Source organism: Mirounga angustirostris, unplaced genomic scaffold (assembly GCF_029215605.1).
Source record: "Mirounga angustirostris isolate CCGP_5_RB_7025 unplaced genomic scaffold, mMirAng1.0.hap1 SCAF_2, whole genome shotgun sequence".
NCBI lineage: Eukaryota > Metazoa > Chordata > Mammalia > Carnivora > Phocidae > Mirounga > Mirounga angustirostris.
The window spans coordinates 3,659,413-3,677,163 of NW_026991710.1; the positions used below are offsets into that span (position 1 = coordinate 3,659,413).

Consider the following 17,751-nt stretch of genomic DNA (forward strand, 5'->3'; position numbering starts at 1 on the left):
ACCCAGCCGCGTGGACGCACCTACTGCCCAGAACTGTACACTCGGCCGTGGTAAGATGGTAGACCTTACGTTGTATTTTCACACAGTACGTGTGCTTCCTCTGAGGGGCTTACGTTTTTAACGGGTGGCCTGGGCTCTCTCACTGCCTTTCCACTTTTATATGTGGTTGAAGCCTCTGCTGCACCCAGGCAGAGGACGGGGGCCTGGTCCGCAGACAGAGCCCCACGGGGACCCCTGTGTTGGGGTCTGGGTCCCTCCCCGGAAGGCCCGGGCCGCTTCCAGCTGGGGCGCCCGTTCGTCTGTGACCTCGCTCATCCCCACGCCCTGGGACGCGCAGCACCCTGCTGGTGTCCGCTCTGAGCTCCGTCCTGCCCCTCGCTGGTGGGCCCTGCTCCGTCCTGCCGTCCCTGCGCAGTGTGCACGGTGCCCCACAGCAAGCATGTGACGGCCTCTGCTGCTGGGGCTCCAGACGCCCGGGCACGGACCGCCCACGGCGGGGGGTGCGGCAGCGTGCACATGGTGCCTCAGCCCCAAAACCCCTCAAACAAGACGCTCACATTAGAAAAACTTAAATATATATTTTAAGACAAAAAATCCTCTGTTGTGGCAGAAGACTTACGTGATTAAATTTTTCTGTCTTTCCTTCTTGCATGTTTTTCTTTTTTTTTAAATTTTTTTTTTTTTAAAGATTTTATTTATTTGACAGAGAGAGACAGCGAGAGAGGGAACACAAGCAGGGGGAGTGGGAGAGGGAGAAGCAGGCTTCCCACCGAGCAGGGAGCCCGATGCGGGGTTCGATCCCAGCATCCTGGGATCATGAGCGGAAGGCAGAGGCTTAAAGACTGAGCCACCCAGGCGCCCCGCATGTTCCTTTTCTACACATTCCCTTTTCCTTACATAATTATCTGTACTGTGAGTACAGAATAATCCTGGAAGTTTTTGTCCGTTGTTAACACATGAAAGAGCCTGTGTGAGGCGGGACTGCCGTGCCCGCCTTCGCCCAGCAGAGGGCACGCCTGCACTCAGAACCGCGGGGAGAGGCCCCCTGGACTGCAGGTTCCTCTGCTTCTCCAGGGAACCAGGGGCTGGCCTCGCCCCGAGACCTCCTCGTTCCCTGTCCTGCCCTTACCAGTTTCGTTTCCTCCCATTTTTATGCATCTAGTTATCACAGAAATGTAAGATCCTGCAAAGAAACACAATTTTTTAAAAATACCATTGGGGGGGGGTGTGGCACCTGGGTGGCTCAGTTGGTTAAGCCTCCAACTCTTTTTTTTTTTTTTTTAATTTTCTTTTTTCCTTTTTTTTTTTTTTAATTTATTTATTTGAGACAGAGAGAATGAGAGACAGAGAGCATGAGAGGGAGGAGGGTCAGAGGGAGAAGCAGACTCCCCGCCGAGTAGGGAGCCCGATGCGGGACTCGATCCCGGGACTCCGGGATCATGACCTGAGCCGAAGGCAGTCGCTTAACCAACTGAGCCACCCAGGCGCCCAAGCCTCCAACTCTTGACTGAAGCTCGGGTCTTGATCTCAGGGTTGTGTCTGAGCCCTGCGTTGGGCTCCACACTGGGTGTGGAGCCTACATTAAAAAAAAAAAAAAAAAAAAAGTTTATATACTTCCAGACTATTTCAGTTTAGCTATTTACTTTATTTTTAGTGTAGAGGAAATGCTGTCTGAGTTCTCTCTTCCCTGGGCGCTTACATCTCCCACTTCTAACAAACGTAACTTCACGAGTCAGCCGCTGGCACGTCCTTGCATCCAGCACGCATTGGCCAAGAGCCTCCTGGCCAGACACTTGAGGTCCAGAACGAGCAAGGGTGACCACGGCCATGCTCTCCTGAGGCTGACGTTCTGGGGGATGAGCTAATCAGACGACACGTCAGGTGGCGATGAGCAGTACACACAAGGAGCGGAAGGACAGCCGGGCGGCGCGTCGTGTCCAGCGCACATCACCACCGTCCTTGCCACAGTCCTGCAGGGCAGCTGCTCTCGGCGCCGTCCTCGGCACTCTCACCGGACACCCCGCTTCTGCCGGGGTGCCGGCTGCTGCTTTGTCCCCCGTCACCCCCGGCTGGGCCCTGAGCGTCCAGCTGGACTCCCGGAGGGCTCCGGATTGCTTGGGGGCGTCTAACGCACTTCCTTTCCCGCAGTTTCATGAACAGGCGCGGCATCTCTGCCAACCCGTACCTGGGGAGCACCGCCAACGGCTACGCGCACCCCAGCGGCACGGCGCTGCATTACGACGACGTCCCGTGCATTAACGGCTCGGTGAGTGCGCCCTGCTTACACTGGCCCGGGCTCGGGTGCGTTAGACATGGGGCGGTGGGAGCCTGCCTGTAACCCGGGACCCCCGACTTCAGGCCGGGAGCCCGAGGGCTTTCGCCATGCTCTGGGGCAGGATGAAACCTGCACGCCCTCCCTCCTGCGCTTGGTTTTGACCAGTTGTTCATCTGCATCTGCACAAGTAGGGAACCCGACGCCAGGACCCGGACTGTCGTTCAGCGTCCTGGTCCTCACCTAGGTATCTCTGCACGGCCCAAAATACGAGTGAAGGGTAGCACGTTAGGGTCTGTAACTCGGACGCATCCAGAGAGAGCACGCAGAGGCTATCGCCCAGCAGTCAGTGCTTGCAGAAGAGCTCAGAGAACTCACATCCCAAAGGGCGTGTTGCTGCGGCCAAGGCCATACCGCTCGCTCCCCGGGCCAGGCCCCATGCCATCCCCGCCACCAGGCGTGAGGCCCACCGAGTCTGCAGGCTCGTGGGGGGCTCTTGAGAAACCAGCCTACCATTGGTCCCCTGGTATTGGGTGGCCTTAAAGTGGGCCTCTGTCAAAAAAATAAACAAAAACAAAAAAACAAAAAACAAAATAAAAAATAAATAAAATTAGAAAAAAAAAGTGGGCATCTGTCAAGATCTATTTCAAAGGTTGGCATAGGATGTGTTGATTGTTGGTTTTTTCCAAACTTGAAAAGTATGTTAGATTTTTTTCTTGCTGTTTTGCTCACCCATTCTTTTCTCAGTACTTTGAGGGATGTCCCCAATCAGCTCCCTGTTTTCCATGGTCATAAAATCCACACCTGCCTGAGGCAGGAACCGGGAGGCCACAGACTTCTTGAAGGAAGTGCGGGGGTCAAGCAAGGACTCCCCGGGCTCAGAAATAGAAGCAGACTGAAAAGAAGGTTTCTGTGGTTTGGGTCAGAGGTAGCCAGCCAGTTACCATGCGCTGTATGTCATGTGTCCTCAGGGTCCTGGACATCTTGTCATGGGTGTTCTTCCTTCCACCCTCTTGGGCCTGCCCTGGGGTTCCTGCCGGGATTTGTCTGCAGGCTCCTTACTGGATTGCAGAAGGGGGTTTCTCCTCATCACACAGCCCCTCCTCCCTGCCTGCCTCACCCCTACCTGCCCATCCTCTCTCCCTCCTTCCCGACTTTCTGCACGTCCCCTAGCACCTGGGCTCTGGACTAGGGATAATGGCCTTCCAGTCCAGCAGGGCTGCAGGTGTGGGGGTAGGGGCGGAGGGGAGCAAGAGCAGAGCGGGAACCAGGCCTGGCAGGCTTACATGAACGTTAGGGCCCGTGCTAGGATGTGGGTGAGGGGTCAGAGCAGAGCCACTGCACAACCCCACCCTGGCTACAAGTCCCTCAGATGGTTTCCTGTCTGAGGCTGGGGTGATCAGGGCTGGGGTGGGGGATGAGTCCTGCCCCAGTGAAAAAAGTGAGCTCCTGGCCCCTATCCCCACCGCCACCAGGGTCTCCAGAGTTTGAAGGGCTCCTGGTGCCCACCGTAGCCCCAGCCTTCCTCCCCTGAGCCCACCCACTTAGGGAAGGCTGCATGGTGACCTCCGTGAGAGCAGGACCTCGAGCGGTCTCTGTGCGTCTTCCTGGGCCTGAGCCACGTCCAGGGTGGGCCCTGGCTGCCCCGGCTTCCGTTGGTTCTGGGCGACCACAGTTCCTCTTGAGCAGCTGTTGCCCTCGTTGTAGGCCCAGCCACCAAACTCGTTCTCACGGAGCGCTCTGCTGCTCTGGGCCCTCGGCCTCTGCCACCAGCCCTCCTGGACAGACAACACACAAACCTGTCTCTGGCCCTTCCTGCCCGAAGGCCCCTTCGTGCCCCTTTTCCTGAAAGGGTTTTCTCCCTTCTTCCTTACCTTCAACACGGAAGCCACAGGGCGGGCTGAGCGCCTGGACAAGCCCCAGGCCCACACGGGCACTACTCCCCCCACCCACCCATGCCCTAGGTGTGGGTCACGCGGGTTCAGGCCATCCCCAGGAATGAGCTTTCTTTAGCGCACCCACGGCGTCCTCTGTCTCAGAGATAAAACCCCGCCATCCTGGAAGGGCTTTGCATTTAGCAGTTGTGAGCGATTGTTTCCGCGCACGATGGCGGCGTCGAAAATGTGAGGTCCTGTGCACAGAGTCTGTGTCTCGCTGGCCTAGTGAGGGCTTCCCTGAAGCTCAGGCCTGTCTTCCCACTGTGCGCATGCACACCGAGCTCCATTTCCAGGCAGTCCCTCCTTTGCAAGGCCTCCTTTCTCGGTGTTACGAAGTTCCTACTTTCTGAGCCCAGACATTTCAGCAGTGTATCAACTTCAGTCATCCTTACCCCCAGGGTCCCCCTGATGCCAGCACCAGATTGAAGTGAGTCTCCAAAAGGATCTCCTGCCATGCTTTTAATCTAGAAACCTCTACGGAGTCTCTGTTTTCTAAGCGTTCCATGTGACTTGGTCCTCTGGTTTGGGGGAGGGGATTGTCCATCTAGAGCATGGAAATCACCCTGGACAGCCGTGTGCGGGTCATCCTCATGGGGCTGTCCCATCCGGGCTTGTGTGTGTGGGCCGCTGTGTTTAGATGGTAGGAGGGTCCCCATATCACAAAAATAGACACCTCTAAGGGGATGCAAAGGGACAGAAGTGCTCCTCCCGTGAGATTTCAGACCGTTCCTATTTTTGTAACAAAAGGCTGTAATTACAGTCTGGCAGAAGGAGACGCGGCCGGAAGGATATAAAAATAGGGTAAAATAAGCATAACATAGGAATTAATATTTCTCTTTTTTTTGTAAATGCAAGGCAATTTAGAAAGACTTTTAAAATGGAAAGGGCTCTGGCTGTGGTTGTGACTTTAGGTTTTCATTTATGCTTTAAAGTCCATGCTCCAAAGTGGCCTGTAGCTATTCTAGTCCTTTGTAAAAAGGTTTCCTGCTGAGACGACGCCATTATATCAGTTATATGCCGAAACGTCCTCTTTTCTACGATGATTGCATTTCTTTCTTCCAACTGACTGTGTTTGGGTCGCTGCACTTTCTTCAGGCATCAGAGCGTGGCCCCCTGGTCACCCATGCCACCCAAGTCCCTGGTGCCTGCATGACGGACGGGGAGGCTCAGGAGGTGCTTTCTCCCCTGGGGGAGCCTGCAGCTGGGAGGCAACGCACTGTAGGGTGAGGAGCCCCGCTCTGCCTCAGTTTCCCCATGCCTCTTGAGATTTCCATGGGAATTATATGGGTCAACAACTGTGAAGCGCCTCAAACAGCATCCAGGACATAGTCACGACTATAAATGAAAGTGCTTTGCCCGGATAGCAAGGTGCTTTCTGGGGACAGCCAGAGCTCTGGGTTTCGGGGGCCCCCGGGCTGGCAGGCCTCTTCTTACGTCATGTGGCTTCTGCTCTCTGGATTAGGACTTCCAAACTCAGGTTCTTTAAGGAAAGAAATGTCAAATCAGTTCTTTTTTTTTTTCCCCTCTGCCTTAAAAATAAAATGGAACAAAGCAAAAATTTCCTAAGCCAGTTTCCCTGGGAATGATTTAAGGAAAAAAGAAACCTTTGCTGAAGTCTCTCCAAGTAGAACCGTTGTCCACCTACTTGTTGTGTGTGTGTATTTGTGTGCGTTTTATCGGTACCAGTGTGGGGTACGTGCACGTGTTTTGGGGGTACTAATAATGTCTCAATATGCTAAAATCTCTGCTTTCTGTGGCCAAGAGCACTAACGACGAAGCTGTGTGTTGCAGTGGGACCCCGAAGACCGCCCTCCTGCTTCCTGTGCCAGGGGCCTGGGAGAAGAGGTGCTTTATGATCACGCGGTCCTGTACGATAACTTGCCGTCTCCGAAAATCTTTGCACGCTACCCGCCTGCTGACAGAAAGGCTTCTAGGCTGTCTCCGGACAAACTGTCCTGTAACCATTACAAATACCCTCCCTCGTGCAGTCTGCCTCCCACTAACCCCTCTTCTCTGGGGAGGGCGCCTCTCGGGCTCAGCTCTCAGGTACAGCATCTCCTTCCGTCTTGTTCTAGAATTGTCGGAATCACGGTCCTCCCGCAGGGGGTAGTCACCTTCCTGGAGCAGACGAGACTCATCAAGGGTGCGGTGGGATTTTTGCCTCAACCAGAATAGAATTTGCAAATGCAATCAACGTTGGGCTACCCAGGAGCTTATGAAGCTCCCCTAACTAGTTCGTGGCTGAAGCACTGTATTTCTTGGCCTAAATCTGGCTCTCTTTCTATTCTTGGAAAATTCCCCAGTGAATTTGGTGCGTTACGTTGACTAAAGCCAAAGATTTAAAAAAAAAAAAAGGACAGGGACAATAAAACTTTCCAGAAGGTTCGTTTCTGTCACAGGTACACGAGCAATGCTGGACTCCAGGTAGTAATTGCTTTCGATCTTCACACGTTAAGCAGGATTTTCAGGGTACTACAGGGTTTTTCTGTATCGAGTCTGAAAGTGGAATGCCTAAAACCGAGTAGACGGTAATGAGGATTTTGGATTATGATTGAATGATAAATAACCTTGGGGTTGAACTGCCATCTGCTCTGTACCCCACAGTTATGGCAAACAATGACGTTTCCGTGTAAATGCTAATCTTGTGTGTTCACGCACTTTCCACCAAAGAATGCTGTGTGCTTGGCACACAAATCCAAGCGCCATAGCATGAGAATACTCTGCAAACATAAAGCAGATGGGTACACTTTAAATTATACTCTTTTCCCTCCGTTTCTTGGGTAATTTTAGGAAACACCGAGTGCCTGGTAGGGTCCTAGCGTTTCACATAGTGGTGGCTTACGGCAGCTCCCCCCGACGCATGGACTCCCCCCAACCCATGGACTCCATCAGACCACAGCACAGGATTTGTTTGTTTCTGATTTTTAACCACAGCTGCTCAGATCTCTGAAGATTCACTAAGTGAACACGTACTTACTTTTTTGTTGGCATTGAGGTTCTCTTAGGTAGAAGTCATGGAACGAAATACGCCACCTCATTCTTGGATTGTCCCCAGATTAGTTTGGAATGATCTGATATGTTGTTTCTACGTGCTTGTTTTTATTCATTTTTACTATTTTAAGTAGGAACGTGTTTGTAAGATGAGTTATAGTACGTTTAGTTTTCCTGTGCTCATTTGGTCATTCTGATAGGGCACCTGTTGTTTAATGGAGACACCTTCCAAATATTGAGCACCTACAGTATGCCACACCTGTCTGGCGTGTCACCTGACCTTTTTAGGAATGCTCTGGGGAGGATTCGGTATCTTCATTTATTTATTTATTTTTTAATGAGCAATTGGAAGCTCAGAAAGTTTTAAGGACTGGCTCAGCATGTCCCAACTCATAGAGCCAGAATCTGAATGCAGGTCTGGCTCCCCAGAGCGAGGCCCACAGCAACAGCAACCGTCAACACTTGCCACCAAGCCCGACGGATGGCACAGCTAGGGTATACAGGCACTTGTCGGCTCGCCGCAAAGGGGCAGACGTGCTATCGCATGTGTTTTAAGAACCTGTGGCTACTTCAAACCCCGTTCGTACTGGTCCTGTGTTCTCCCCTTGCCTCCCTCCTCTGACCCGTCAGGGAATCAGAAGGTAGTCCTCTGTCCCGTGAGGACATCAGTCAGCTGCAGAGCTGCTCAGCCATGCCGCTCCCCTAAAGAGCATCCCCTGGAAAGAAAAGCTGTTCACTTTTAGAAACACAGACTTTTACTAATCTCAGCCAAATGCTCTTGGATACCCAACTGCCTGTGCCAATTTCTTGGTGAGCATTTATGATCTCCCGATGGAAATCTATATAACTTTTATTGCATCCCAGCTGGAGACGTCCAAGTTCTACCTACCTTGGACCTCAGTGCTAGACCCGCCTAACCTGCACAGCAAAACCACAGCAGCTCAGTGTTTGGAAACCAGGCTGGCGTCCTACTCCCTTCATTTTTCCTGTGCGTGCTAGTTATATGAAAGACTCAGGGACTGAGACAATTTACTGAAAAAAAGATGGTGTTGTTTTTTTATTATTATTATTATTGTTTGGTTTTTAATTTTCTTATGTGTTTATTTCAACAGTTGAAGGGTAAAAAGCCCCCAGTAGCTTCCAATGGGGTTCCGGGAAAAGGGAAGACTCTGAGCAGCCAGCAAAAAAAGGTGGATTCGGCAGCCGGCGTGAAGCGAACATCTTCAAGTAAGTTTATCGTTCAGCTTCTCGGCTCTGGTTTCAGGCGTGGTTTGCAGAGGTGAGGCCGTCAGAGGGGACTCTTCATCGTCACCCTCCCTCCTTGCCGGATTGAAGAAGGATGACGGTTTTTAACCCAGCCTTTATGACCATTGTATAAAGGTGCAGGGGGCCCGGGGCTTCGGGTCCCTGATCTGTTGGGGACTTAGTGACTTCTGTTGAGCCGTGTAAACGCTCTAAGCTCAGCTCCCCATGTGGGAGGTGTAGACAAGTGGCTGCTGTGGTTTCTGGGACTGGAGGAATCGAGGTGCCACACGGGCCTCCAAGCACAAGAGCAGCGTAAGGGTCGAGAAGGGGCGCGCGATCCTGCCGCGCCTTGTGGTCTGCGAGCTGATCTGGACAGGCTCCCGTTCCTTCTCCAGCCTCGTGAGCAGGCAGGTGTTATCCCCTGCCCCATCGTGCAAGGGCAGAAATCCTCTCTGAGAGGCCGAGGTACCCCCACGCCTCACAGCCGGCCGGTGACGGAACCAGAGGGGCGACCCGGCTTCACGCCCCGAGTCCGGCAGGGGGCTGAGCAGAGAAGCAGCAAGACGCAAGTGAGGACGCGGCCCGCCCGAGTGAGCGCCTGGTGCCCTTCCTGCCCCACAGATGGGTTCGTGTTAGGTGACAGCCCTGCACGCAGGCGTGTTTGCTTCAGCCCCGGTGAGGGGCCCGGTCGTTTGGCCGGCCGGGCAGCTCGGACCCCGCGTGAGGCACTCAGCTTGCCGCTCAGGCTGCGCAGGCAGGCGGGCCGTTGGCATCGAGCTGCTTTGGGCTCACGGAGAAGGCAGATCCGCAGGCCTTTATGAGGTTTGGGAGCTCCTACGTGGGTGGGGAGGAGGATGTGAGTTAGACTCCGGTGATGGGTTTAATAGGATCTCTGGGGAAGTCGTGTCTACACTTCCTGAATCTGGCGGCATGTTGCCGGTAGACCAGTCTCCGCGTCAGTGAAGATGAGGCCAGCCAGCTGGCTGCAGTCAGTCACCCCTCCTTGACTTACTGGCCCGCTGGTACCGTGATGGGCATTCAGTTTGAGAACACATGGGGAGGGAGAGGCCGGCCTTACCTTGGCCACACGCACGGGTGAGCCTTGGACCTCCGCCCCGAGGGAACCTGTATTCCGTCCATGCGCTTGTCTACACTTCCCTCGTCCTCAAACATGCATTTCAAGCAGACAGGTCGGAAGCTAGTTGGATCACTTACTTTGTGATGACTTACTTTGACCTCATCTTACTGGCAAATCTTATTTCCCTGATGCAATTGGGTATATTTATAGTCACTTAAAATTTTAGTGTTTTAGTGCCGTGCGTTTGGGGAGGGCCGGGTGGGGTAAGGAAAGAGTTCGTGCCCAAAAGCTCTGCTACGCAGAACCCGAACCTCACGGGATCTCTTCTCCATAGCTTCTCTCCCAGTTACTGTGCTCATTTCATTTCCTAGGTGATTTATTCCTTTATTTCATGAGACCTTCTATAGGGAATCTTTATTAACTTTGGTGACATCTAATGGTGACAAAAGAGAAAAATAATTGCATTCTGTGTTTTTGCTGAATTCAGCCAGTTGCATTGTAGACTGGATGGGCTTGACTGCATGGGGACTAAAAGATGTGGATATTTATAGGTTATTACATACAGGTTTATTGGGAAAGCATCTCCAATCAGAAAGAGGTGAACAGGTTTTGGACATCGTCTATGGAACATATCCTTACCCTGGCCGCTAATAGCAGTGTTTTTGTTTCAAATTGTTCCTTTTGTTATCCCCACGCTGGGATCCTTTTAACATCATGCTCTGTGTGTGCATTTTCTGTTTGTTTTTAGTGAAGGGAGGTGCACTGGGGACAGAAGATTTTGCACCTGCCTTCATAAACACGGTTGCATCGCCATCGTGCCGGTTTGCGTTGCGGGATTCGGTGACTTCATCTAGGACGGGTGCTGGAAGTGGCTGGCCATGGTCTCTGAGTGGACAGGGCTCTGGGGACTCAGCTGTCACCGACAGTGATTAGAGCTGCCAGGGAGGGTCCACCCTGCCCCAGGCATCACATGGTTTCTGAGATGGGTTTTAGGTACACATAGCACGTTTCTTTAAACCTCAAGGTAGGCCTTCCCACTTCTGCTTTATAGAGGGTGAAGCTGAGGCTCAGGAGATTAGCTGCCGGCCCAGAGCCATGGCTGCCTGCCTGGCCCACGCCTCCACTGGGAACCCTCACCCCACGCTTCTGCCCAGTGGAAGGCCCGAAATCGGTGGGCCTCCGTCACGCCTGTGACGTCTTCATCTCTTCAAGGTCTTTTTCCAGAGAGGGTCCTTCTAACTTAGTATTATCAAGAGACCAACATAATTAGAGAAGAGGAGCTTGGGGTGGGGATTTTAAGGTGACATCAATTAGTGGTGTGACACTGGCCAAATCTCAGAGGGGTTTCCTGAAGACTGGTTTCCTCTTCTTCACTCATTCCTTTTATTTAATGAGCAGCGGTGGCATCCCCATCTTGTGCTTGTCTCCGAGTGCTTCGTAGACACTAAGTTGACCCTCGTCACAACCCTGAGAATGACCGCGTCACAGATGAGGGAACTGAGGCACAGAGAGGCGAGGGGCCTTGCTGCAGGTCACGCGGCCGACGCGGCGAGCTGGGGCTCTGACCCAGCCGGTCGGGCCCGGACGCCGCCCTGCGAGGACTCCCCGAGCTCTCTGTTCTTCACTCGCTCACTCAGTGGATGTCTGAGCGCTCGCTGCAGGCGGCACCGACCGCGGCGCAGGGGACAGAGCAGAGCTGCCGTCGGGTCGGCCAGAGCCAGACTGCGTGGGCACCGGGCTCCGGGGTGGTCGTGTTACCGAAGCGTTCTGAAAAATAACAGAGAAAGAGGCGACCCTCGATGATGATAGGGTGCTCATCCCAGCCCCACTGCCTCAGAGGACAGGGAGTTAAAGGGACGTCCTCATGTTCTGTTCTCATTTTCTTAACTGCACTGGGAAATTTGAACTACTCACCTTTCTACTCTGTTCAAACTGGTCCCATTCTTTTTCTTACTGAACTAGTGAAATAACCAGATTAGAGTTTCTTTCTCTGCACTGGCTGATTTTAAACAGGCTTTATGAATTAGCCTGTTATGTGGTTAAACCTAATTTTCTTTTGCTGCTTTTTTCCACCCTAAGATGCTGACCAGTACAAATATGGCAAGAACCGGGTTGAAGCCGATGCCAAGCGGTTGCAGAGTAAAGAAGAGGAGCTGCTAAAGCGGAAGGAGACCCTGCGGAACAGGCTGGCCCAGCTCCGGAAAGAGAGGAGAGACCTGAGAGCCGCCATTGAAGTGAACGCTGGTACGGGGGTGGGGGGCTGCGCTTCCAGCCGGCCTGGGTACCTCCTTGGGTTAGCGCCTCGATTTCCTCCCGTTCTGCCCACGGCCTCTCACCTCAGTAAGACTGCATCTCCCCAGGTGGTGCTGCTTATGTTTGGAAGCACTGCGGGTAAGCCCGGGGCAGGTGCCACGGCGGGGGGACCGTGGAACAGGCAAGAGGAGGCCGGGACTGCCCCTCAGCCTGCTCGCCTGCTCGTGGAGCTGGCGGTCCTGGGAGCCGTCCCAGCCTCAGGTGTCAGCACAGAGATGCTCAGGAGTTTCAGGTCATGTGTCTGATGAAGGAGCTGGGGGCTTGTTGGCAGGAGGACAGTCCACAGGGACAGTAAGATGCAGGAGCCCAGGTAAGAGGTCTCTGCAGGGCAGAAGGAGCCCTCCGAGCCCCGAGAAGGGACAGTGTCTGGATTCTTGGAAGGGAGTGGGGAAATAGGCCAGGTTAGCAGAGACACTCTCAAAGGGGAAGTCAGACCGAAGGCAGCTGCCGGAGAACCGAGTCGGGACCAGAGGGGTGTCTCTGGCTCAGGCTTGTTTGTTCTTGCCGGCAGGAGCTGGGGATGTGATTCCTGGTTCTGGGGATGGACCTGTTTAATGTAGTCACCTCAGCTCAAGACTGGCTCTTATCCTGGGCAAGACCCACTCTTCAGGCTTGGATTAGGCAGGCCTCAGAGGGGTGCAGAGGACCAGGAAGGAGGAGTCGGTGCACCTGCACCAGAAACAGTCTGTCAGCGCTTCCGGTCCTTCCGCACTTTGCACCTCAGTGACTTTTATGACAGGAACTGCTTTTGGAGTTTGAAGTGTGGGAGGTTAGGTATAGGCTGAGGGGGTGGGAGATAACCCATAGGAGGGACGGGACGTGGTGTCCAGCCACCCGCAGGGGGACCAAAGGCCGAGTTAGGGACCTTCCAGGCCAACAAGACAGAAGGAGGGTTTCTTCCTTCTTCTGTTTCAAGTTTGCAGGATAGCGAAGATGCAGAGAGGTTAGACCAGCTCCCATGCTGTGAGCATTAGAGGCCAGGGCCACGCACGGAAGTCAGGCGACCCCTCGGAATCCGTCTTCCTGCATGTGCAGCGGGTACATGACCTGCCTCCTTGCGTCACTGAAACACATTTCAAATAAAAGGCATGCAGTGAGTGTGCTGTGGAGCCCTGGGGGTGCAAGCTTATTGTAGTCGACTACGGGCGAGAGAGAGAGAGGACTCAGGAATAGCGGGTGGGAACATCAGAACAGGAAAATAGCCAGACTTCTCAAGTCCTCAGCGCCTCTGCAGGCCATCTGGTTAGAGTCCGTGTGTTCAGGTGAGCATACGGAGGTCCGGGCCTAGAATTCTGGGATTTGTGAGAATCAAGGGCTCCGGCTTCCAGGTCAAGTCTTCCAGCTGCGGGAGAGCGGAGTGGTCAGGAAGGGCCTCAGCTCTTGTAAAGAACAGCTGAACTTGAGTTTTGTAGAAAGGGCCCAGGTCAGGGCCGCTCAAGCCAGAGAGTTCCGCGGGGGTCCTGTGAGGGGGCCCAGTGTGTGTCCTCCGTCCCGAGACCCTCGCCCACGGCTGCAGCAACAGTGTGTCTGCGGGGTTTCAGGCAGGAAGACCCAGGTGGTTCTGGAAGACAAGCTGAAGAGGCTGGAGGAGGAGTGTAAGCAGAAGGAGGCAGAGCGCGTCAACCTAGAGCTCGAGCTGACGGAGGTCACGGAGAGCCTGAAGAAGGCCCTGGCCGGCGGGGTCACCCTGGGGCTGGCCATCGAGCCCAGGTCGGGGACGTCGAGCCCGCAGGTAAGGTCTGCGCCCGCCCAGCAAATACCCAGCCACGTGTCGGCCTCGGACGCACTCTTGGCTGTGTTCTGAGCGGCCGACGCCGCATTTGCTTCTCTCCGTGCATGCAACGATGGTGGGCACATGAGCCCGTTTCCCTTCCCTCCTCCGATCCGCTGATCAGAGGCACAGCTCTTCTTATCCCTTTTGAAACATGTCCTGATTCGATTCCAGTTCATTAGCTAGAGACCTTAATCCAATGTAGCCGATTTTATTGAGACGTGCAGCACGTCCTGGGAACCCTGCCAGGGGCCGGGAAACACAGGCAGGAAACACGGCCTCCCCCTTGGATCTCACAGAACGAGGGGGAATCACTTTCCAGCACGAATTACCACCTGCAGTGACTTAACCTTCACTCTCGTTGGACTAACGGTCACTGAGAAGTTACTGCTGTCCTTCGCTCGTGGCAATGCTATCACGGTCCCTGGGGCCTGGGGAGTCACATGTCACCGCTTCCATCTTACAAACCAGGAGGCGGAGGCCCAGAGAAGTGATGGGAAGCCACCTAAACACAGCGGCCAGCCGGGCAGCCCTGGACGCAGGCTTGGTCTCAGGGACACCCCGCAGCCCTCCGCCCCCACCTCCCTGAAATCCTGCCACCCGCCTTACACCTGTCCCGCTCAGGAACTCCAACCCCCGTCCCTCTCCACCGGCGATCCCTCGACGTTGAAGAGTCAGCCGTCGCCTGGCAGAGCTGGATCTAGCAGCAAGAACCAGACCCTGGAACACAAGCCACAGCCTGTAGGAAAGCAGGCTCGGGGGTCAGATAGGCAGGGTTTGGGGTCACCTCCCTTCCCGAGGCCTCGCTTGGTCATCTGCAAAATGGGGATAATGACATTGTTGCATCTGTAACAGCTCCTGGCACAGTGTCTGGCCGAAGACGTGTGGGTTCATCATCCGTGGATTTGTTAGCTCGTGTATTCATTCGTTTGTTCATTCAACAACTTATGCATACGTACCCAGGCCGTGCACCTGCGGGGTGACGGGCACTCTCCCGGGCACAGGGCACCCTCGTGGAGCCTGTGCTCTGGCAAGGGAGGAGGCTGCAGGTTATGTGAGTGTCCACGTGGATTCCCGCTGTGAGATCGGGGCGCAGGGTGGGCGGGTGTGCCGGGAGCCGGCGTGCAAGGGCTGGCCCCCCTGGCGTCTCCGCATCCTGCTTGCACAGGACCCGGCACAGTGAGGTCCGCTGTAACTGGAGGTGGGGCTTGTGCTGGAGGTACATGGGCTTGTGGACCCCACGGGCCCTGGCCTCCTGCAGGGGTGGCTGCACCACCCCCTGGGGGTCTCCTGCCATCCCAGGCTCTCCTCCCCACTCTTTCCCTTCTGAGCCCTTACCCATTCTTTGGACTCTGGCCCCGCCCCCAACCCCCGGCAGCCGCCCTCCTACCTTCTACCCCTCCCCTTCCAAATCTTTTAAGATTGTTGTCAGTTCCCACAGTGTCCTGTTCACCTGCTCTCTCCTCCACTCGCTGAACCGTCTTTCCCTAAGGTCATCTCCAAACTACAAATCCCCTCCCTCGCCCCTGTCTCCGATTTCAGGCATCTCTCCAAGCTACCTACTTTCTTCATCTGGTGACCCCGCATCCTCCTGGGGGTCCCCTCTCTCTAGTGGTGACCCACGTCCTCCCAGGGGTCCCCCTTTCTAGTGATGACCCCACACTCCCTCGGGGCTCCCCTCTTTCCAGGGCTGACTCCGTATCCCCCAAGGTCCCCATCTTGGGTCCCACTTGTCAGGTCTTCTCTCTTTTGGCCCAAATAGCCAAGCTTGTCCTTCCGAAGGCTTAGGACGGGTCTATTTGAGCCTCCCCACCCAGACCGTGGGGCCTGGTGGCTCCTTCTCGTGGGAGGGCCCTCCTGGGACTTGCGTTGCCATCTTCCGTCCTGGAACGGGCAGCTCCCCGCACTTCCCGCCTAGACCTCATCCCCGGAACGTGGCTCATCGGACGCGCTGCCTCGCAGACCCAGCGCGGCCTCTGCCAGAGAGGGAGAGGAGGTCTCTCCTCCCTGCCAGCAGCTCCGCCCCGCGCTCCCTCCCAGAAGCATTTCCCAGTAAACCAGAACGTGGGTGAAGCTGGCTGCTTGGTGCTCAGGGTCAGCAGCCCCCGGTGGGGGCCCGAAGTGCCCCACTGTCATGTTCTGCTCAGCGGTGCGCCATACAACCCAGCCCGCGTCTCCGGGTCACACGCTGTGCGGCAGGGACAGCGAGTGTGGGCCCGGGGCCTCGTCGGGCGGCCTGGCTCACTGCCAGTGCTCTTGCCTGTGCGGGAGCCTGCACCTTCCTGGGGGGGCCGGGGCGGGCCTTTCCGCTCCACTTCAGGTCTTCAGAAAATGTCTTCCTTTGGCCTCCGGGCCCCGCATGTGCTGCAGACGGCTGGGAGCCTCAGGATCGTCGGGCTGGGGCCACGCTGTGCGGGCCACAGGCCCAGAGACTTGTGCTGCCCGGTGGTCGAGGGCGGCTGCAGACATAGAGCTCTTTGTGGGCACAAAGCAGGGTGCAGAGGGTGCAAGGGGACAGGGCGGGGCCCCCTACCCACCCCGCGGCACCACTAGCCGTCCAGTCTGTCACCGACCAGTAGAAGGTGCTCCCAGACCTGTGCTGACCACGTGGGGTCATTATTGTTACCATTCTTGCCTGTTGCCCAAACCCGTGTGTTTTCTTTAAAATGAGCAGTTGTCCCGTTGGGACACGCCGCGGGCCTGGAGACCACACCTCACACGGGGTCTTCTCTCTGCATCGACAGTCTCCCGTGTTTAGGCATCGGACTCTGGAGAGCTCACCCATGTCCAGCTGCGAGACCAGCGATGCCGAGGGCCCGGTGCCGGTGAACAGCGCGGCCGTGCTGAGGAAGAGCCAGCCGGCGGGCGGCTCCCCCTGCCGGGGGCACGTGCTGCGGAAGGCCAAGGTGAGCTCGCTGTCCCGCGGTGGGGACACCTGCCCTGCGGCAGACTGGCCAAGTGGGAGGGACAGGGGAGATCCGTGTGCTGTCTCCCAGGTCCCCACAGTCCCAGCCTCCTTCAGGGGGCCTCCTTTTCAAAGGCGAAAAGTCTGGAACCTCACGGCAAGGCGCTTACCAGGCGGTGTCAGAAGCAGCGGCTCTGGGCGCACCTGGGTTTTCCTTGCTGGAGTGGGCTTCTTCACAGAGAGTCCAGGCCTAGACTCTCCTCCAGCCCGTGCTGCCCCCCGCCTTGTCAGTGGTGTTGGGGGCGCACGATGACCCCCCCGGGCCCCTGTGGTCTCCAGGCTCCGCATGGGATCGGCCCTGACAAGCTTTGATGTAGAACTTAAAACGCTGCAAAAACTTAAAAACCATTTATAGTTATCAAAGCAAACACTTCGTGACGGTAGTAACTGCAAGCGTGTCATACAGAAAAGTCATACTTCGGAAGAATTAATTCATCAGATGAATTTAATTTGCTCTGAAGGGTATGGGGGCGGGCGGCCTCCCTCCACTGCCTCCGGGCCCTGCGTGGCTGTCGTTACCTTTGTTCCCGGGGCACTTCAGAACCGGGTCCAAACTGGCTAGAAGTCTGTGGTTCTCGCAGAGGCGGCCTCTGTCAGGGAGCACGGTGACCGGCAGCCCCGCAGCGCCCTGGCGTGCTCTCGGGGTGGCCCTGGAGGCCGTGGCTGCAGACGCGTCGAGACCTCGTGTCCTCCCCGGCACGCGCTTAAAGCCTGCGTGTATTGGCAATTGCAGTTGGGGAAGGAAGGGCTGCCGCGCATTTCTGTTCCTTTTCTTGGCAGGCGTGGGGCATTCTGGGCCTGTACCTATTAGCACACGTGCGGGGGACGCGTATTGCCTGTCGGAGTCTTGGGCTGGAGCTGTCAGTGCAGTCCCCCTGACTGTTTGCAGATGAGAAGGGCAGGAAAAGCGTCTCACTTGGTCTCTTTCCTGTCAAGTCAGACCTACGGTTCAGCTGCTGCAGCCCCTGCACGAGCTGTGTGTCCCGTGGGTGCTCGGCGGCCACCGGCTTGGGGACTGCAGCTCCTGCCACTTCTCTGTGATAAACGCGGGGTGCGGGGTCTCGGCAGGCTCATGCACGGCGACGCCGAGGCCGGCCACACTCCCAGAGGGACCTAGCCGTCCCTGCTCGCGGGTCCAGGAACCGTGCCCACAGCCTCAGGAAGGGACTCCTGAGAACA

The 17,751-nt window shown here is 55.7% G+C and overlaps 1 protein-coding gene across 4 annotated transcripts in view; it reads left to right on the plus strand.

Moving 5' to 3' along the window:
• The window catches only part of AFAP1 (actin filament associated protein 1), a 139,738-nt gene that overhangs the window by 117,678 nt on the left and 4,309 nt on the right, over positions 1 to 17,751 (plus strand). For 3 of the 4 annotated variants that reach the window (XM_064584235.1, XM_045881543.3, XM_064584236.1), the window contains 6 exons: positions 2,149 to 2,266; positions 6,001 to 6,255; positions 8,313 to 8,427; positions 11,603 to 11,767; positions 13,378 to 13,568; positions 16,352 to 16,513. In XM_064584235.1, the coding sequence (XP_064440305.1) occupies positions 2,149 to 2,266; positions 6,001 to 6,255; positions 8,313 to 8,427; positions 11,603 to 11,767; positions 13,378 to 13,568; positions 16,352 to 16,513 (1,006 nt within the window). The remainder of the gene's footprint in view (positions 1 to 2,148; positions 2,267 to 6,000; positions 6,256 to 8,312; positions 8,428 to 11,602; positions 11,768 to 13,377; positions 13,569 to 16,351; positions 16,514 to 17,751) is intronic. The other variant, XM_045881542.3, reaches the window with a different exon arrangement.